General features: G+C 41.9%; 1 protein-coding gene across 1 annotated transcript in view; it reads right to left on the reverse strand.

Moving 5' to 3' along the window:
- Positions 1-22,754, reverse strand: part of LOC147254531 (seizure protein 6 homolog) — a 200,563-nt gene that overhangs the window by 112,006 nt on the left and 65,803 nt on the right. Inside the window, exons 2-3 of the mRNA XM_086216175.1 lie at positions 19,184-19,753; positions 15,656-15,792 (exon numbers count right to left, since the gene is read on the reverse strand). Coding sequence (XP_086072301.1) covers positions 15,656-15,792; positions 19,184-19,753 — 707 coding nt within the window. The remainder of the gene's footprint in view (positions 1-15,655; positions 15,793-19,183; positions 19,754-22,754) is intronic.

Raw genomic sequence — 22,754 nt, forward strand, 5'->3', positions numbered from 1 at the left:
GTATAAGTACTTGATGCCAAGCCTAAGTAGATCATTTCACTGAGAAATGGGAGGAAGAGTGACAGCCAGAGTCTAGAGATTTGTGGTGCAACTGGCTGCTCTACATTCCCCTCTAGCACCTCATCGACCCCTGTGTGGACATGGCCCAGAACAGCTGTAAGAGGGAGAATGGACAACAATTTATGCTGCCAAGAAGAAGATATATTTTGCTGTGCTGCAGCTGGAACCTGGATAACTTGTCATCCCCAAAAGGCAGTTAAGGGCTGGGCTGAGTCCGAAATTAAAGCCTTATGTCAAACTAACAACCAGACCAATATTTCTGACTGTGGATAGATTTGTTACAAAAGATGTTGATAAAAAGAGCAAGAACATCAGGATATATACCGTAATGCTTTCCCAAGGACTCTGGCTCAGACATGAAAGACCCATCCCCACACACTGTGTTGCAAATGTGTGTATAGGAATGTGTGTCGGAAAAGGTTGGATATTCGTCCACCTAAACTGAGGAAAATTTTAATTTAACAATGCTAATTTTTAGATTAATTTTCTGTCATAGAATAAATCCTTTGTGTTGGAGCAGTCCAAAGCTATTTGTTATAAAATGCATTTTTAAAGATACAAGTGTGATAGATGATGAATGATTTTAAAGTGGCTCAATTGTGAAAACGAGGAGCAATGATGATGATGATATGGAAACAAAAGGTACTGCACGAGTCAGTGGTTAACTCTAGCTGAATGTATAATATTTTGTCTTAAAAGCTCAAGTTGCGTGCAAAATGAAAGCCAAAACAAGACCACAAACTTCATCACACCAATAACAGGACAAGCATGAAGCTAGTTGTGGCAATTTTGAAGTCATGCATTCACATTGGAGTTGGTACCATTAGATTTTTACAACTAACAATTGCATTTATGCCTCAAAAATCATAAAAGTGGTATTCATCAGGGAAGGGGATCTTGCTGACCAAAATGTGTGAGTCTCATCAACTTTTGTAACACTTATTTTCTGCAGTTACAAAAATTCAATGTACAATCCCATTGGCTTTTGGTCGAAGGAACCATGACAACACTAACTTCTGTGTTATCTTACTATGACAGATCATCTTTGCAGGACTCAATTAAGCTGATTTAAAGCAATATGTTACTGTTACGCATGCCTCCACTTTACAAGCCTCTGCAGAATATCACATCATAGGCATTGTTTTGGGCATTAGGCAATGTGGCTAGATACAAACTCCATCTACTGTGACATACAGACAGAGTGAGCAAATAATAATTAGGCTAATGTATACTGGCAAGGGCTTAAAATGTGTTAATGTTAATTTATATGGAAGTATGCACTAAAATATGATGCTTCAAGGACAGTTCCTGATTTTGACCTGGCTCAAATTGTTAAAGCTCCAACACAAATAACAAACAGCACCTGTACTATGACTGACTCAAAATAACACAAAATGAAAACTATGCACCCAGACATTATTATTGTGCTCATACTGTATAAAGACACTGCAGCAAAAAAGAAAAAAAAAGACATTGCTTTTGCTGCAGGTTTTGGGGTTCTTAAGTAACATGATTATCAAAATCCTCCTATCAAAGTCCTGAATCAGGCTGGAATCTGTGTTTTCTTGTAGAAAAAGACAATGAAATTAGGTAACTGTTAATTCCCCAGGGTCAAAAAAGAGCTTTGAAGTAGATTAATGAGTGTGATATCTTGATAAAACAAATTAGGAGCCCTTTGTTAGTCCATATAAAGCTCAGACTGACCTTTTAGATCCACCTGACATTTTTGATGCATGTCCAACATTACTTAAATTCCACATTTGTTTAAGTCTCTCTATCTCTAGAGGAAACACTTTTAATTTATTTAAGAGAAGCTGATAAGACAGTTTAGCCGAGGCACATTTAAAGAGGTCCATAAACAAACAAAAGAAGAGGACAGATAATCCATGAGCAATTAATTAACCGCTGCAGCTTAGGCACATCCGGACACTGGAGTCACTTTTAATAATGAAAGTAAATGGAAGATGAGAGTGAGCTGCAATAATTTAATCTCAGTTGTTATTCTTCTTGTCTCCTTCTCTTTTCTCTCTTCCAGTCTCATCCTTTCATCTTCTTTCCACTGTCTTTTCATCCTCATTATGCTCTCCTTTACCACTATCTTACTTCTTTCACTATCACTTCTTTCTTTCCTTTGTTTCCTCTCCTCTTAACTTGCGTTCTCACATCCAGGCACTTGCACATAGGGCCTTAGAGGTGCTTGAACCCCTGCCCTTTTTGTCTCGTATTAAAAGGTGCCCTGTGTGTATGTGTGTGTGTGTGTGTGTGTGTGTGTGTGTGTGTGTGTGTGTGTGTGTGTTTTAATAACATTTTACATCCTGTTAGGGATGTAAAATCAAAAAATCGGCGGTACAAAAACTCCACGGTATCCTACCGTATCAATTTCCTCGTAATATGGGGTTGTTGTGTGTGTTGAGCCGCTTCTCTGTTCGTTGCGGCTCAGCGTGGTCACAGAGAGAGTGAGCGGACGAGTGAGAGAGGGAAAGAAGCCGCTGCCCCATGTAGAACTAAGGAGACGTGACAGTGGAGCAACTTGAACCTGTGAGTTCTGGTCTAACTAGTCGCCGTCCATTTATTCAACCTGCCTAAATATGGGTCGCCCCATATTTCAGAAAAACACTCTAATTTTGGCTAATTTTCAAAATAAAATGCACCGTGTTTTCGGTGGATCATAGCCTATTTCCCTCACTTCTGGTCTGAAGTACAGGCCCGAGGCTTAGATAGGCCTTTAAAGTTTATTCTGACTTTGCTACTACTGTGTAGGCTAACAAAATAATAATGATAATGATAATAATATAGTGATTTCAGCATTCTGGGGAGATATATGTATATGTATGTATGTATGTATGTAACCTGTAGGTTATCTGTGTTTAAAACAATAAACTCTAAATTGACCGTAGGTATGAATGGGAGTGTGAATGGTTATCTGTCGATATGTGTTGGCCCTGTGATGGACTGGCAACCTGTCCAGGGTGTACCCTGCCTTCCATCCATCTATCCATTTTCTTCCGTTTAGCCTGTTAAGCCTGATTTATGCTTCTGCGTCGTGGCGACGCCGTACCTACGCCGTAGCCCCTACGTCGTCATTGTGCATTTATAGTTCTGCGTCGAGGGAACGCGTTGCTCTGTAATTCACCGCCAAGCCACTAGAGGGGTGTGGCTTTATCTTCGTATGGTTTTGGGGGACTCTTGTCAAATTCCTTAGTTTTCTTCCGGTCATAGCACATGGGTCAGAGACAGAGACAACAATGGAAGTTGTAAAGGTGGTCATACTTGCGAACCTCTTCGATAACTCTTTCTTCGGCTTGGTCCATTTTTATTTTTGCGTGTTGCTCTCACCACAGAAACTTAAAAAATAGCGGTGTTGTTGTGCTGAACCGGAAACGTCGTGTGAGCGGACCAATCACAGTCCGTTGACGTTCACGTCACTACGCGTCGACGCGACGCGTAGTCAGGATTTTTTGGAGGTGCACGTTGGGCTACGACGTAGGGGTCTGCGTTGACGGTGTAGGTACGGCGTAGGTACGGCGTAGGTACGGCGTCGCCACGACGCAGAAGCATAAATCAGGCTTTAAGGGTCGCGTGGGGGGGCTGGAGCCTGTCCCAGCATCTACGGGCGAGAGGCGGGGTTCAGCCTGGACAGGTTGCCAGTCCATCAAAGGGCCAACATACAGAGACAAACAACCATTCACACTCACATTCATACCTACGGTCAATTTTGTCAATATCAATCAGCCTAGTCCCCAATTGCATGTCTTTGGACGGTGGGAGGAAGCTGGAGTACCAGAGAGAAACCACGCAGGCACGGGGAGAACATGCAAACTCCACACAGAAAGATCCCACGCAGAGCTGGGACTCGAACCCGGAACCTTCTTGCTGTAAGGCCACAGTGCTAACCACTGCAACACCATACAGCCCAATCTTATAACAGATAAATATTAAATATTCTACAGACATTATACATATTACATACAACATACACTATTAAAATATTTAAAATTCAAAGTAAGGATAACCGCATGTGATCTTTCTTTATATCAAGTATTATTTTGCTGTAACTGGACCCAACATGTTTTATTTTTGTCAGATTTTTTTTACCAGTGTAGAATCTGCCAAGAGTGCCAAACAGCAGCTTCATGAAAGAATTTGACCAAGCACCTCTAGCACTGCTGTACAATGGTATATATTTTTCAGAGGACACAATTCCTGCCACAGATAACCCTTACAAATCCTGGGGAGTCAACTGCCAGTGGTTTCCTGGCCTTGCTGCTGCTGCCTAGTGCGCCCTGCACTGGTGTCGAAAGGCTTTTCAGTGTCCACAATCCTGGATGAGAAGCTAAACAGACTCACAGCCAAGAGAGCAGATATGCTTGCTTTCTTTGGTAAGAACCTGCCAGTGATGCTTGAGAGTGAGCTTGAGAAACTTGAGAAATCTTTTAACAGGTCACTGACACGGAGTGGTATGGGTCTGTCTTAAGCCTCAACACAGCAAAATATTGAAATGTTCTGTCTCTCTGAATTTTACTGGATTGGCATTCATCCAAGGGCTATCTGCGCCCGCTAGTGGTGAAATAAATTGAAAATTTGTGAGATAAATATATATATATATATATATATATATATATATATATATATATATATTAGGTTTTAACCAAGCTAGAGAAGCTATTGGTTTATTCAGATGCTGTTGTAATGGATGTCTAATTCGTTATAATTGTAGAGAACTCATTGCAGTTATTTCGAATGTCTACCAACCCGTACCGTGAAGCTGTTTTTTTTTTCTCAATTTTGGCTCCTTTATTATTCATTTAAGATTGCCATCCATCCATCCAATTTCTTCCACTTATTCCTGTTAAGGGTTGCGGGGGGGGGGGCTGGAGCCTATCCCAGCATCAACGGGCGAGAGGCAGGGTTCACCCTGGACAGGTCACCAGTCCATCGCGGGGCCAACACATATAGACAAACAACCATTCACACTCACAGTCACACCTACAGTCAATTTAGAGTATCAATCAGCCTAGTCACCATTTGCATGTCTTTGGACAGTCGGAAGAAGCCAGAGTACCCAGAGAGAACCCACGCAAACACAGGGAGAACATGCAAACTCCACACAGAAAGATCCCATGCCCAAGCCGGGACTTGAACCCGGAACCTTCTTGCTGTGAAGCGACAGTGCTAACCACTGCACCACTGCCCTGTCTAATTTAAGATTTATTTTACTTAATTTTAAATTGGATTTGAATTCCTAATTGCACCAATTAAACCCTTTTAAAGAGGGTTTGTGCCTGATTGTTTTTACATGTTTCAATAATTTAGTCAAACTATTGTTTGCTTTTCTCAGTTTTAGCTCCTTTATTATTTTACATTAGGTTTTATACATGTGGCGGCATGGTGGCTCTCAAAATCAGAACAAAACTATAACACGACACAAGGGTTTAAACAATCTGGAAATATGACACATCCTTAATGTTCCTCCCTCACAGATGTACCTGATCTTACTCAGTTTTATTTAGATTAGTTGCGCAACCTTTAGCAGAGACAGTCAGGCCAGGTTACACATAACATCCTACAGCTTGAGATAAATAGGTGAAAATGTGCGTGATCGTGTCGAAAATACGAAAAGCCAGTGGATAACATTGTGTCGGCTTTTGAGGGGTTGTTTGCAAGGTTGAAACAATCTAATCCACAGATCAATGAAGGCTCTCATCTACAATTTGTCGTTCAAGTGATCCTAAACCCTTGAGGCGGTGGTAGACAAAAGCAGTAGAATTGGATAGACAATGAAATCATAAAACTGAAACGAGCCCACCTGTATATAGTTAAAAAAACGCAAATAACAATCTCTGCTTTGCCATCAACTTGGCTCATCTCACCCATCCACATTTCAATGATAGCCAAGCCCAGGAGTGTGGTAAAGAGTTGCAACATCTGGTGGGCCTGAGCGATCAGACAGAAGTAAACCTTAGTGACATAGGCAGATTTGAAGAGATACCAAATCATAAAATTGTGGTGTATTACCGACGGTTGGATAACCAAACTCTTTTACCAGTTAAAACAGAGTTTTCCAATCCATCTCAACTGCTGTATCCTTTCTTGATTCAAAACCACTACTACAGTGTAAAAAATACAGTTATTGTCACAGGGGCTACAAATCATGGGACACAGCCACCAGTTGACCCATAAAGTGTTCTCCTTGTCTTTCTCCTCCTTCGATTGCTTTTCCGCACAAGTACTCTTACTCTGCACTCTCGTCCCGTTCTTCTCTTTCTAATGGCAATGGGCGGCATAGCTCAGGGGTCCATTCAAGACCATTCAACATGCAGACTATAGAGTATCTGGGTATGGTTCAGATACATTAAACTGCTCTTCTCTTTTTTCAGAGCACCTGGCACACCCATAACTTTATAGAACGTTGCAGGTGTTTGGCTGATCACTGGTGACGACCACTTTTCAGATGAGTCTTAGCAAAAGTGGAGGAGGAGGTCTCTTCTCCATCCAATGGTTTAGAAATGTGTCCTCCAAATGGTTTCCAACTGATCCATGATGCGTACAAAGTGCCAAGAAAGGCCTTGTTTTATTCACTTAGAGTCAAATCAAGTCAATTTTATTTATATAGCACCAAATCACAACAAAAGTTATCTCATGACACTTTACAAGTACAGCAGGTCTAGTACCACACTCCTTCCATGCATTTACACCCAACAATTCTCCATGAGCAAGCACATCCTGCAACAGTGGCAACAAAAACCTTCCTTTTAACAGGCAGGTCCCACTTGTCATTGATGCTTAATCCCACACCCACCTCTTCTCACTGGTTCATTCATATTGTGCCCATGGGCTTTTCATTGGCTCAAGCCCCAAAGGAACCCCAGAGGAGAAGGGGTGGGAGAAAGTGTGGGAAAAATAAGAACTGCCCATCATGATATAGCCATACCTCACTGGAACAGAAAAAAACATCCAAGGGGTGGGGAAAACCATGGGCAAGGGGAGGATCCAAGATATTGCCGATGCGTGATGTGACTTTTTACTGGATGACCTCAGGTCAACTGGAGGTCAGACCTGTCACAGTCGAGCTTGACAAGTGTACCCCTATTCTCTCTACTGTATTTTACCCTTTGTGATACTATGTATTTTGCATGGCAGTTTCTACTGTTACATATGTGTATAACTTTTCTTCTGTAATATCATCTTCACTATACTTCACTCTCCTCCTGGAACTGTCACCTTATTGTGGTGGAGAAGTCTGAGTGCCCTAATGAGCCTCAGGGTTATGCTGTTGGGGCATTTTGCCCCTGGTAGGGTCACCCAAGGCATAGTGGTCCTAGGCGAAGGGCCAGACAAAGAATGATTCAACAGACCCTTCATGGAAGATAAAACAATGAGTCTGTGTACCCAGCCCGGAGGGGCACCAGGGCCCCACCCTGGAGCCAGGCCCAGGGTAGGGGCCCGATGGCGAGCACCTGGTGGTCGGGCCATAGTACATGGTGTCCAGCTGGGCCCAGCCCGAAAGGGATACATGGACTCGTCCTCCCGTGGACCAACCACCTCAGGAGGAACCGGAAGGGTCCAGTGCTATGTGGTTTGGGCAGCAGACCAAGGGGCCTTGGCTGTCTGATCCCCAGGCATTGAAGCTGGCTTTTGGGACATGGAATGTTACCTCTCTGGCGGGGAAGAGCCGGAGCTGGTGGAAGAGATTGAGCGTAACCGGCTAGATATTGTCGGCCTCACCTTGACACCAAGCTCTGGGTCTGGAACCCAAGTCCTTGAGAGGGGTTGGACTCTCTCCTTTGCTGGAGTTGCTCCAGGTGAGAGGCAGAGGGCCGGGGTGGGCTTTTTGATAGCCCCCGGACTCTCTGCCTGTACGTTGGGGTTTACCCTGGTGGATGAAAGGGTTGCTTCCCCGCGCCTTCAGGTGGGGGAACGGTCCTGACTGTTATCTGCGCTTATGCACCGAACAGCAGTTCAGAATATCCACCATTTTGGATTCCTTGGGAAGGGTGCTGGATGATGCCCTGACTGGGGACTCCATTGTCCTACTGGGGGACTTCAAGGCTCATGTGGGCAATGACAGCGTGACCTGGAGGGATGTGATTGGGAGGAACGGCAGGCCAGAGTGGTGTGCAGTTATTGGACATCTGTGCACAATTTGTCCATAACTAACACCATGTTCAAACATAAGGATACCCACCATTGCACGAGCACCAGAATGTTCTGGACACTTGGGTGAAGAGAGGAGCTGAGCTGTCAACTGATCACCACCTGGTGGTAAGTTGGATCAGGTGACAGGGGGAAGACACCCCGAAGACCTGGCAGGCCCAAACGAGAAGTGAGGGTTTGCTGGGAACGCTTGGCGAAGAACCTGTCAGAATGATCTTCAACTCCCACCGATGACAGAGCTTTGACCACATCCTGGGGACAGTAGGGAACATTGAGTCCGAATGGGCCATGTTCCGCTCTGCCATTGTCGAGGTGGCTGTTGTGAGCTGTGGCTGTAAGGCTGCTGGGGCCAGTTGCGGCAGAAGACTGAAGAACGAGGCTTGTAGGGCATGGTTAGCCTTTGGGTCTCCAGGGCAAAAACTCGGGCATGGGAGGAGCTTGGTGAGGCCATGGAGAATGACTATCAGTTGGCTCTGCAAAGGTTCTGGCAAACTGTCTGTTGCCTCGAGGGGAAGGTGACAACTTGCCCATAATGTTAACAGTGGGGATGGGAGGCTGCTGATGTCAATTGGAGAGATAATTGGGTGGTGGGAGTAATCCCACCAACACGTATTCCATGGAAGAAACAGAGTTTGGGGAGTACTTGGGGGGGGGGGGGGGGTCGTCCAATCTCTGAGGCAGAAAGAAGTCGCCGAGGCAATTAAGCAACGCGGTGGCAGAGCTCTGGGGGTGGATGAGATCCGCCCTGGGTATCTCAAGGCTCTGGATGTTGTGGGGCTGTCTTGGTTATCATGTCTCTGCAACATTGCATGGACAATGTGCCTTTGGAGTGGCAGACCGGCATGGTGGTTCCCATCTTTAAGAAAGGGGACCAGAAGGTGTGTTCCAGCTATTGGGGGATCACATTACTCAGCTTCCCTGGAAAGGTCTACACTGGGGTACTGGCGAGGAGGGTCAGGGCCATAGTCGAACCTCAGATTGAGGAGGAGCAGTGCAGTTTTTGTCCTGGCCATGGAAATGTGGATCAGCTCTTCACCAGTCCACATATCTTTTGTGGATCTGGAGAAGGCTTATAACCATGTTACCAGGGGCACCCCGTGGGGGGTACTCCGGGAGTATAGGGTTGATGGCCCCTTACAAAGGGCCGGTCAGTCTTTCTACCAGAGGAGTGAGAGTCTGATCAACTTTCCAGCAGGAGGTTGGACTTGTTCCCGGTGAGGGTTGGACTCCGCCAAGGCTGCCCTTTGTCACCGGTTCTGTTCATAACTTTTATGGGCAGAATTTCTAGGCGCAGCCGGGTGATGGAGGGGGGTCGAGTTTGGTGGTGGGAGGATGTCGTCTCTGCTTTTTGCAGATGATGTGGTCCTCTTAGCTCCATCAGGCCAAGACCTCCAGCTCTTGCTGGGACAGTTTGCAACCGAATGTGGCAAATGTTAAGTGGCTGGGATGTGAATCAGCACCTCCAAATCTGAGACCATGGTTCTCAGCCGGTAAAGGGTGGCCTGCCCACTCCAGGTCGGGGAAGAGGTCCTGCCTCAGGTGGAGGAGTTTAAGTATCTTGGGGTATTGTTCACGAGTGAGGGTAGGATGGAGCAGGAGATTGACAGGCGGATTGGGACAGCATCTACAGTGATGTGTGTGCTAAACCAATTAGTTGTAGTGAAGAGGGAGCTTAGCCAGAAGGCAAGGCTCTTGATTTATTGGTCAATCTATGTTCCAACCCTCACCTATGGTCATGAGCTTTTGGTAATGACCAAAAGAACAAGATCGCAAATACAAGCGGCCGAAATGAGTTTCCTCCACAGGGTGGCTGGGCTCTCTCTGAGAGATAGGGTGAGAAGCTCAGTCATTCGGGAGGTACTCAGAGTTGAGCCACTGCTCCTTCATGTCGAGAGGAGTTGGTTGAGGTGGTTCGGGTATCTGGTGAGGATGCCTCCTGGACGCCTCTCTCGGGAGGTGTTCCAGGCATGCCCAACCAGGAGGAGGCCTTGAGGCTGACCCGGGATACGCTGGAGGGATTATAGCTCTCAGCTGGCCTGGGAACACCTCGGGATTCCCCCTGAAGAGCTGGTGGAAGTGGCTGGGGAGAGGACAGTCTGAGTTTCCTTGCTGAGGCTGCTGCCCCCACGACCCAGACCAACCAGATAAGCGGAGGACGACGACAAAGACCGTACTACACTATCACACTTTAATTTCAGGTGGTGATCAACTGTACAAAAATATGTTACTTTGAGGAATCCCCTCTCTTCTCATGCCAAATCTGTCTGTTTGTCTGCTACTTTCCTCTACCCAACAGTGACAGGAAGCAGCAGACAATGACAATGATTTGTCACCACATATTCATTTTTTATCCTAAATATATTAGGCCAGGAATCCGGAAGGTCAGCCTCATAATGGCCATTGTATATTTTATGAGCAGCAGGAAGCAAAGCTCTTGGAGTTAATCATGTGGTTGAGGGGGTTTTCAGGTAGAGACAAGGGCGCTACTTAAATCATCACATAAGTCTCGCCAAAAAGGTCAGATGCTTCAAAACGACACTGAATGCTGCCCTAGAGTGAAAAGAGTGGCTGTAATCATCTGGAGCGCCTGACGTTGTCTACGGGCCAAACACATTTGTGGAGGTGACATTGGTCATCTTGAGTTCATTTCCATAATGGCCTTAAGCTAGTGGGAGCCATTCATCAGATTATACATGTCACTTTCATTCTGTATAGTGATCCATTTGCTAAATGTTGCTATTAATAGATTAAAATAGAGATACATAAATAATCCATGTTTCAACAGCATGTCAACATCTGTAGTGAATGATAGCAAATTGTATGACTTCATGGCAGTGAAACAAAGACTTGAAAAGACTTGGCTTTAAGAATAAATTGTATTAGTTTTGTTATCATAAACTTCATGACTTTACAAGGTACCACAGACTTTTCTTTTCTAACTCTACTCATACAGTGGAGGTGTTATGACTCACTGTTTCCAGCTATGTATTTTAATCTTCCCAACTCCATAAACTATTTGACTCAACTAACAAGTTTTCAGTTTTCTGTAAACAGCTGTACTATGTATTATGTCCTTTACTTACTGTTCCGTTACTTTCTGTTCAGCTGTTTCAGGCTGGTAGAATAATCACATGATTGTAGACACAAAAATCACAAAGTTATTACGTTATGTTTTAAATTAACTCAAATATATATGAAAGCTAATCTTCTAACAGTGATCTATGTGCACTGCTATATTTGCTCAAATGTTTGGTAGGTGAACGTGGACTTGCTGGATCCTGCTGCTAGAGTTCTGACAATCCATTGCATTTTTTCTCTCTTTTTTTTTCCCCAGTTGTCATACAAACCCAAGTGAGCTACACATAGCAGACAGCTGGGGCAATCTGCCTAGAAAGAGTATAAGTCCAACAAAGTACTTGCTGAACAAAAACTCGAAGATCTGAGGGTCAGCATTGGCTCCCCACTTATGACTTGATATCTGGTTTTCAGGAGACAACAGCAGCATATGTATGTAAATTGTGAGGCAGTGGAGGGGGCACACCATAAGTATCTGGAAATGGAATAAAGGGATTGTTGGAGGGGGTAGCATGGTTGTGCAGTGGTTAGCACTGTCGCCTCACAGCAAGAAGGTTCTGGGTTTGAGTCCTGGCTCGGGCATGGGGTCTTTCTGTGTGGAGTTTGCATGTTCTCTCTGTGCTTGCATGGGCTCTCTCCGGGTAATCTGGCTTCCTCCCAACAGTGTAAAGACATGCAAATGTAGACAAGGCTAATTGGATACTCTAAATTGACCGTAGGTGTGGCTGTGAGTGTGAATGGTTGTCTGTCTATATGTGTTGGCCCTTTGATGGACTGGCAACCCGTCCAGGTTATACCCCGCCTCAAGTCCAAAAGCTGCTGGCATAGGCTCCTGGCCCCACCCACGACCCTTAACAGGATAAGCGGAAGAAAATGGATAGATGGATGGATTGTTAGAGAAGCAGCCAGATGGACAAAAAAAAGAAAGACTTTATGCTCTAGTGTACCAATGAGCCTTGATGAGGAAGAAGATTTGTGTCCTTAAAATATAAAAAAATACACTGAGGCATGTACATTGATGAGCCAACTGTGGACAGTAACTTCGCTAATCAGCAAGAAATGTACAATGTAATAAACCTACAAATGATTGTGTAATCAGCAAATGTCTACACTCCTTAAAAAAATAAGTTAATAACATCATTGCCAGGTTTGGACAAAGTATGGCAAATAGGTTATTTTCTGATTCAATTGGTTTAGACAGAAAAAATATGGCAGAGAATACTTTAGTGATGTGGATGGAGGGGAAAAATGCATTAGATGACAAGGAATAAAAGGCGAACAATAGTGAAAGTTGCTTCTGCTGTGGTACCTATGAGTTACACTGAAGCTCAAAATATTACTTCCATTGTTGGAGTTTCCTCTGTTCATGCATCAAACATTAAATCAGCCTCTTTAAAAAAAGAGGAGACATTTCACCATAACAGACGTGTGCCTGCCCTTGCAGTTACCATTCATACAGCTGAAAACATAATCAAACTTCCTGTATTTCTAAGCCTGCATGAGAATGAAATGTGCTCTCTGCTCCTGTGACAGAGTGTTTTTCTCCATGTGTCATCTCTACATTCATACCACGCTATGCTTCTGTGTTTTCTCTGGTTGCTTCTTATCTCTGCACGTACAGAAAACTAACTAGTGAAGCTTCCTGTCAGTACATTCTCAGTGTTTCATCACTTTAAACAGTGAAAATGATTTGCAAATACAATGTCAGACTGGAGTCATTACATGTCCACTGACAGCACATCGTATGCTCATATATAACAGCTGGTCATAGGTCAGTCTGCCCATTTCATTAGTTTCAACACCATATTGATTATGCTGCCAGCATGTTGCCCTGAGGAAGCCAATCCATTTAGACACTTGAACAACATGTTCATAGCAACTACTGTCAGCTATGGTACTACCATCACAGACCTATTTATGACATGTCTATTATTGACAGTATGTCGATAGTTTAATCAAGTAGTTGCCACAGTTGAAGACTTTTTTTTATCAAGAGAAGAATGAACCATTTGCGATAGACAGAGGGACACAGTCTGAACTCTTTCTTTTCAAGGTCTTACATTTGTAGCCAGTTTGAAATCATAAAAAAATGCTTTTCACTAGATTGTTGTTACATAATCAACAAATGCATGAATCTTTTCACTATGAACTCTTAACATTAAGGATAAGATGTAAGTGTTGAGAAGCATAGACCCATGGCTGCAGGAAGGTGTTAGGAGTAGGGTGTGCATGGTGCTGCAAAGCCCTACCCTCCATCGGGGAATACAGAATTTGTCATATCTTGCCAATACATGGTGGCACAGCAGAGCCTTTTTAACCAACCCTTGCATCCCGGCACCATGGATATTCATGCAGTCACAAAAAAGTTGTGTTTTTTTTCCCCAAGAGATACAGGCTGTGGCTTTTAATAAAATGGACATTGCAGTATATTAGCATTTAACAACTACGCTTACATTTTGAACATGTGATTTGAAGCCTATCCCAGCAGCCTTCGGGCGAGAGGCAAGGTTCACCCTGGACCAGTTGCCAGTCCAGCGCAGAGCCAACACATATAGACAGACAACCATTTAGATTCACAGCCACACCTATGGTCAATTTAGAGTGTCCAAGTACCCCAGGCAAGTGGTACAATTTCCTAAAATTAGCAGTACAATAATGAGGAGGCATGTGGAGGTGTTTGTTGGTGGTGTAGAGACAACAGCAGGGTCAACACATCAAAGGAAAATGCCTCATAATCTGATACCTCCACAATAGACACATTCTGCTCCATGTCGAAGTTCTCTGATGAAACATTACTGAGAGAAAAGCTTAATTGCCATTTTTCATTTGAGACAGAGAACAAAGAGCACTGGGAAAATTTGCACAGAAGACTGCAGGGCCAGTTACAATATACTGTATATGTTCGCTCATGTTGAGTGAAAAGCGATTCTCAGTGGTTATGTTTTGTTAAGGCTTGCAAGGCCTTTGAAGGTCCCAAAGTACATCATACCTTCAATATCAACCAAAAAAAAAAAGCGTAAAATGGGGATATTTTTAATGTACTATACAGCTTGCGATTAATTTGACCAAAAAAAGTCAAATAATACAAAATGTATACATGTGTACAGGACATCAACAACATGCAATGATGTTAGTTATACATTTCCCTGTCGCACCATTAAATGAGGGAAAGTCATCAAATGTGAAGCAAAACCATTAGTCAGTCAGTTATTTAGAGACATGAACTAGGCCAGTTTGACCAAAGTAATATGAAGGTTGGTAAAAATCAGACACATTAACACAATTAATGACCCAGTTGTATTCTGTGTCATATTTTCTCATTCAGTTAGCTTTTACGTGATTGTACTTAAAAAACCTCACTGTTTTTCTAAGGTTATAGCCACACTGGTTGCCTTTTAAACCAGGGATTTGAGAGTTTGAAGAGCATGTCAGAAGGAATTTATATATATATATATATATATATATATATATATATATATATATATATATACTAGGTCTAGTTTATATTTTATATTATGAGTAAAAATGTTATATATTATGTCATACTGGTGTGATTGTGGATTGATTAAGAGGCATACACATATTAAATATATATATATATATGTATATATATATATATATATATATATATATATATATATATATATTTAATATGTCATGAGTGTTCATGGACACTGGGCACATCCTCTTTGTGGTCATTTACAGGAAAAGTGAGACTTGAGACCTTTTATTTGGACCAACAATGACCAACACTCAGTGTTTGGGTGTAATCTCGCTCAGGAAGGTGATGACGGCTTCACAGATTCATCAGGTGATGACTGAAATAGTTCACTATCATTAGCAGTTTTGCCTCATCATTCAGGTGAATAGAGACAGAGGCACCCTCGTGATTGCTGTTCTGCAGTCACAGTGTTTAGATCAGAACATTCAAATATTTTTTTTCATCACTTCTTATCCATAACACCAACAGACTCCTGAAACACAAAGCTATGCCTGCAATTTTTTTTATCAATGCGAAATTAACCTCTGATATTCAATGCGGCTGTTAGATGAGTTTTTTCCAAGAGTCATGTGGTCTCCGGTATGTTCATCATTACTCATCATACAGTATCTTCATCAGGTATTAGAAGTCTCTTTCAACACAACACTGCACAGATTTCGTAGACTTACACAGGGCGTGCAGCAGAGTTTTCAAATGTCTGCGTTGTGTGGATGTGAGGCAAAATGTAGTCAAAGTTGTGTGTTTTAAAAAAAACATTATTAGTGTGGGTGTTGCCTAAGAATAAATGCTGTACTTGTAATAATTGACTTTTAACAACATTTTGTTGCAGTATATTGTGAGGAATAACTAGAGTAATAGTCTTACCTGGACCTCTACTCCATAGCCCATATAGACAGTGATGATGTAGCTGCAGTCCACAGTGGAGTGGAAGGCAGAGCTAGACTGAGGAGGAGGAGCCTCGATGTAACCATCAGGCCCACTCAGGTTTAGTTGGCAAGGAACTGCAGAGACATAGGGAATGATTCAACACACACACTCAGGTCATCTATATATAACACAGGTGTGTTGTTATATTGCGTGCATGATGTTAATAAAGAATCAACACTCTATATTAAATGCTGTCTACACAAAAATCACTTGGGAGTGAGAATATGCATACGACTGTACATACATGACATGTGTAATCTACACAATTTTGGACTGTAGGTGACATTTAAGGTGTTTAATGCTGTTTGGGTCTAGTTTATATTTTATATTATGAGTAAAAATGTTATATATTATGTTATACTGGTGTGATTGTGGATTGATTAAGAGGCATATTCAATTCTCTAAATAATCAGGGTCATGTGCTATGGTAACAACGACGCGCACACACACGCACATGATATAGTGTGCCCATTCAAGACTGTACGTGTGTGTGTGTGTGTGTGTGTGTGTGGTATCCTCCTATACCGACAGTGCCTCCATTGTTGTCCTGTGTGTATGATGTTTCAGGGAAGCCCTGAGGGAATTTCTTCATATTTCAAACAACCATCTACTGGGAATCAAGGATAAACCAAAAAAGTTTTGGTAGTCAAGGTGAAAGGTGACCACTAACTCATACTATGGCTCGATCTCAAAAATATTTTGGGGGAATTTTTTTATAGTTTGAAATGTGGTAAAAGGTCACATTGAAAAGCCAATTTCATAGAGGCATACAACTGCAATATGGTATTACTACTTCATCATGACGCCCACTTAACTGTTTTCTCAACAAAAAATTCCCTTTAAACCTTTCAAATTTTGCACACTATTTATTAAAACTGAAGTATTAAATATATTTCATATATTTAAATCAACAAAGCTCTCTGATAAACTTTCATTTGTCCCAATCTTTCAGTTTTTAGTCATACTATTCAATTTTTCAAGTCACCTCTGACACTTTCAGCTATCATACCCCAGTCTCTTCAGAAACTACATTCTATAGATGACTGACATTATGCATTAAGCTCATAAACTGTTTTGTTCTCTCTCAGTGTCAGGAATCTGCCCTGATCTCAAATCAATCTCTGCCAGTTTGCCAAGATCATTCAGTATTGTCATTCAGTGCCTGTCACGCCCACCCTACTCTCAGATTCCTCACACCTGCAGCCTGTTTTGATGCTGCCACGCCCACCTTTCCCTGCAGTTTCTACACACTGTATGTGGTTTGTTGCCTCTTTAACATCAGTAGTTATAGCAGGAAGCTCAGCTCTGTTTCTTGCCAGATTATCTTTGTATCTAGCCTTTTGGATCCCCTTCTGGATCCCATATTGTTTATTATTTGTGCTTTCTTGGTTCTTAACCTCCCTGTTTATTCACTTGGATTTTCCCTGTATGATTTTGTATTTCTGCCTTGATTCTTTTTTTTTGTACTTATCTTGGAAAGGATTGTTCTTGCTTTGCCTGAACCTCCAGTAAAACGTTAACAGTATTTCCCTGCCTCCACTGCTATACAGTGTTTAAACCATTTTTTCCCTTTGATTCTAACTTCTTTGTGCTCAATTGGCAAGATGCTAATTATATACAGTCCACAGACTCACTACCAACTGTTTAGAACTGTAGGTACACGTTAATAGCAGGTATAAATGGGATCTCAGTCCCAATAATGAGCCCATATGATTTTGCGTAGAGCTCTGCCTGTCCATTTGACCTGTTCTCCCCCTACACACAGATGAGTTGATTAGTCCAGCTGCTTGCATGTTTCTCCTCTTGACCTTCAAATCCACCAACAAATCACCACCCTGATGTTTATTTTCCACATCCTTTCTCTTGCTACTAGATGATCTAAGGATCATATCCTGTAGACCCTGAGTGGACCTCTTGATTAAGGCTGAGTGATGCAGGGATGCTGGTGTAATTTACAACCACCCCATGGCTGTGAGTGAGTGTGTTTGAAGTCAGCACAGAAGCACTCAGAACAGATAAACATCATTTGATAGAAATCTCCCCCCACAACAGTGTAACTTAACAATGGATAACGTAACAAGGATGCTTGGATACTTAATGCAAGTCCTCCATCTTTGTTAAGCAGCCAATTTAAAGCACTGATCTTAAAAAGACTGATCAAAAACTGGTGCAATGCAAATATACACTTGGAAAAATCAGCTAGGAACACCAGTGTCTTTCATAAACATCTTTTACATTTTACATTATGGCTTGGTAAATCCATTATGAAATGCTGGGTACGTGTTATATTGCAAGAGATCGTGTAAGCAAGAGTTGGGTTTTACTAAGATATCTGTATGAGCTGTGGAGAAACACTTTCTCAAAATACCTCTAACTGTAGAGACCTAAAGGAAACATTTTCCCTTAATTCTCTCTCTTCCAGTGATTCCAACAGTGTTGCGTAAATTCGCCAATATACTTGTGAACTACATACTGGTCTGGAGGATAGCTCCGACGCAGGAGCCACACAGGAAGATGGCTAACAAAATAAAATAAGAACTGAAGAGCTACAACAGGAACCGGAACAAAAACTAAAACTCCAAGTCGAAGTTAGAAAAATATAAAAATGAGAACTTGTGGTTGGAAACAAGAATGGAGGTCCAATGTCAGAATGCAAGGAAATGTAACGAGAGATGACATTCCCAGGGGACTCCTAGGTTTACTCTAATGTTAGTCTTCCCAGCTTAGAGCATAGGAGGGGGTTGTGAGACACATAGCTTTTATCCTGATAATAGAAGATTCAAGCAGTCCTATCGGCTGCATCTTATATTTTAGTGAAATAAGTTTGTGTTTTAACATTGTGAAAACATTGGTTTCCATGGAGTATTTACAAAATATGTTGATAAATTGAAGCCTTGGAACAAATCTTCACTGTTGGAAATCTCTATGACTTTTGCTGAGGAAACATCTTGCTTGAGGTGAGAGAGTAAGGTAAAAATGAGGTTACCTACACACAGCAACCCTCAATAATTCAATATTTTAGATATTAATAATTGATGTTCATTCTCACCATTTTCTTGCCTCTTGTGAGATTATTAATTCTCTGTTTAAAGTGAAAGCATGAGTCAGTATAGAAAGAAAGAAGAACTAGTTGAGAAAGTGGACAAATACAGCAACCGTTTATTAAACATTTATTGCTTTCAACTCTCAATTGCATGTTATCTTCTATTTTCAGAATAGAAGTAGCAGAACGTGGAAAAACACTCCAGCCAGACTTTGAAAAATGTTGGAAATTAACATAATCATACGCAGAATAGGAATTTGGGATGATTTAGGGAGTTGAACATGTGCAGGGCATTGTTGATTTTGCATGTCAGTTTCCTGCCTCGGCTGGGAACCCCTGAAGGTCTGATCTTATATCATCCCTTAGTATGTTGCCCCTGCATTTTAAAGTTGCTGTATAAAGTGTAATCTTATTATTGTTACCTGGACCCTGAATGGTGGTGATGATCGTGGTGGTTGTGATAGTGGTGGTGGTGGTTCCGTCCTTGTTGCTCTGCTTCAGGCCAGGCTGCTTTGGCCTCACCATGTCCCTGTCCCCTGCTGCAGTAGTAGCTTGCAGCATGGTTGCAGTATGTCCTGGATCCTTTAAAAATGTGCTGGAGGAGGGATCGTGGATATGTGAGTGAGAAATGGCAGACAGTGCATGCATAACTTGGGTTGTTTGTTCATTGGAGTTTGTAGTGCTCCCGTCAGAAGCCTTTTCTGCACCATCATCCAGTGGACTCAAGGATGTCAAGGCAGTGAAGGTGGGCTGTGAGCTGAGATGTGTGCTGGATCCTCTACTGTTCTCAGAGTAGTAGGGCTGATCATGAGGGCCAAGTGTGGCCCGGTGCTGGGAGGGATTCCTATAGAGTGGGTGGTGGTTTGGAATGTTGATAGGTGGGGCTGTGGACACCACAGGGAGCCTCCTGCCAGTGTCCTGGGTGGTTGGGTACAGACTGGCCCTGCTCTCTGCAGCTGCCCCCGGGGTGTTAGATAGACCATCCTTCATGGCTGTGGTAAATGAAAGAGAATAATAGATGTAGTTAGGTGGATGCTGATTCATACCAGAGACACAATAATCACTTGGACGGGTGCAGAGATTTTTGGCTTCACTCCTCTTCCTGCTTTGGCTCTGACTGCTCCACACAGAGCCATTTAACACTCCGCCAATCCCATTTTCAACTGGTTAATGATGGAGGATGGCTCAACTGCCAGGAACTGTGCCACAAAATGTCTCTAATTTAAGTGCCAAAAAACACAATCAAGTGGCAAGGCAGCCTATTTCTGCCATATTTAACAGTTTTAACATGCTGCCTGGACAACTTTTTGCAGACAAAAAAAGTCTTTTTCATTTTGTGGTGAATATTTCTGATGTTTTTGTAGTTTTCAGAATTTTCGTTTTGTTATTAGAGGCAAAATCCATAAAATATAGCTTAATGTATTTGATGCAGTTTTAATTCGTTATTCCCACTGCTGCCTGGAAATTAAAACTCCCTTATAGTTCAAATGTTTGAGTAAAGTCTTTTTTTACTTTGATTGATTTAATTAGTGTGCATCATCCCAAATGTCCTATGTATAAATGTAAATGTGGCGCCTGTGGAATGTAGTAAATTTTGGACTGAATGTGCTTAAAATTATATATATGTGTGTGTATGTATGTATGTATGTATATATATATATATATACATATATATATATATATCACCCAAAAGTCATTTTGTTCTGGATGATTCATGAGTCATTTTGTCCCGCCCTATGAGGAGACTACTAGCAGCTCCAAAATTGAATCACTGTTGTGAATGATTCTTGGAATCCACAGTCACCAAAATACACAATGGGCCCATTTGTCAGACCGCATGACCTCTGACACTAAATTACATTTTTCAGACAGACAAATCAGGAGAATTTAAATTTTGTTCAAGATCCGTCTCCGCCTCAGCAGTGTACTTGTTTTGTTTCTGGTAACAACATGTCTTCTTTCTGTTGGCGCTCAGCTGTTACATGGCACTGCAGGGCTGCTGACATGGTTTTGCAATGAGATGAAGACAATTTTAAAGAATTTACATATAATTTAAGTTAAAAAGTCACACTATTAAACCTTCATTCATTCAGATAATAGTTGAGTTTACATGGAATCTAATATTCTTATTATTATTACTCAAAAAAGTCCAAACCAAACTTCAATCTTCAATATAAATCCACAATGACAGTCTGCTGCCATCGTTCACGTCCACTTACAGAAAAGGTTCAATTGCATAAAACCTTCATTTGATTACTTGCAGACGAGACACAGCCAAAGCATATTGCTGCATCTATGCATGGGGCCAAAGGTCACGGACACTATAAATAACTTTGACAGCCTGGCAAGAGCCAAAAGACACTGGAGAGTGGAAAGCAAGATAGGGGACAGGAAACAGCTTATACATGTATGTGTTTTGACCACACCCACGTAGAAGACATGATTGCAGGATGTTCTGTCATAATTTATCAATACTGATAACCATTTGTACCAAATTTGTCATGTAGCAGCAGCAGTGCTTTCACCATAACGTGGAATAAAAACCTTCTTCCTCCTCTATTTAATATGTGTGACTGACTCTTTCCAGTCTTAAAAATTGTGTTTTATTTCAGGGGAGCTAGACTGGTTTTGAAGGAAGACAGTGTAAATGTATTGCAGTGGATAAATCTGACATTCATTCACCCTCTTTATCTCCTTGTTAAGTGCTCTGCTTCACTGTTCTGTGCTCTGACATCACAACAGAGAGAACCTGTCTCATGCTGCTGCATGCAGACAGGAGCATTCATTTACTTCACCTTACACAGCCTCAAGCTAAGCAATCTTTCAAAATAGAATTTAGCCATATTTTCTCTCAACACATCTATAAGGGAGTGATACACTGCTATGAGTTTAATGGCAAAGTGAATATCTCTTAAAACATGCCGAATGGCACAACCCAAACAATTCTGTAAAGTGCTCCCATTAGAGGTTCCTTCCCCTCCTATCCTTTTTGTAATAAGACTTAATATTCATTCCTGAGGAGATTTGATGAGCCACTATAATTCTGCCAGTATAATGATCAGAGCCTCCCTCCCATGAGCACCTGTGAGATCTAATCTGAGCCCCTTCAGGAGGCTATCATCCGCAGAGGGAAGTCTTATGTTTCTTTAACAATGCTTCATTTCCACCATAATAGCTCCCTCTTTCTGCCAGCTAATAGCTATCTGCTTCAAACAATCAGGGTTTATTGTAGCAGTGCTACTTCCTACCCAGCACATCACATCTCATCTCAAACACACAAAGCACTTTGCAGACACATCGGTTGGCAAATCCACAAGCAACACAAATATATCATGTACTGGATTGTGGGCAACACATTCAAGCCTCATTTTTGGAGCAAAAATTGATCATATTTGGTGTTCGATCTAACTAAAAACCAGACAGCAGACTATATTAAATCCTACCAAGGTTCGGATGATGCATCCATAATTCATTCTTTGGTGATTGGAATGCTATTCTTATCTTGTTAATAACTAGTTTCAAACAAAAATTACCCCAAAAAATAAATGAAGAAACAGAGTGTGAGAACATAAGCATTAATTTTCACATATGAAAGGTCACAGTTAAAAGATGACAACATGATCAACACCCAAAAACAAGTGCACAGCTTTTCAGTGATGCTACCTACTGCTGTAGCTCTGCATTGCTACACTTGCTATCCTGACTGAGAATTTGCAGTTAGGGACAGACTGAAAAAACAACCTTGGACTCAAGTAGTGTTGTCATATTAAAATATCTCATCAGATCTCACAATATTACCTTATAGTCAAGGTATCTCCTTAATAATACAAAGTAGCCTAACAACATAATACCACAGACAATTCTGCTGTAAAATATGAACTTGCAGTGGCTGTCAGAATATACAACTTCTAATCGTTTGATCCATACCAATCAAGTCAACAACATTAAGTATCATATCACATCATTAGTTAAATTGTTGATTAACAATAGTTA

This window comes from Aulostomus chinensis, chromosome 10 (genome assembly GCF_037954235.1).
Source record: "Aulostomus chinensis isolate RoL2024-O1b breed Wild chromosome 10, RoL_Achi_v1.0, whole genome shotgun sequence".
NCBI classification, from domain to species: Eukaryota; Metazoa; Chordata; class Actinopteri; order Syngnathiformes; family Aulostomidae; genus Aulostomus; species Aulostomus chinensis.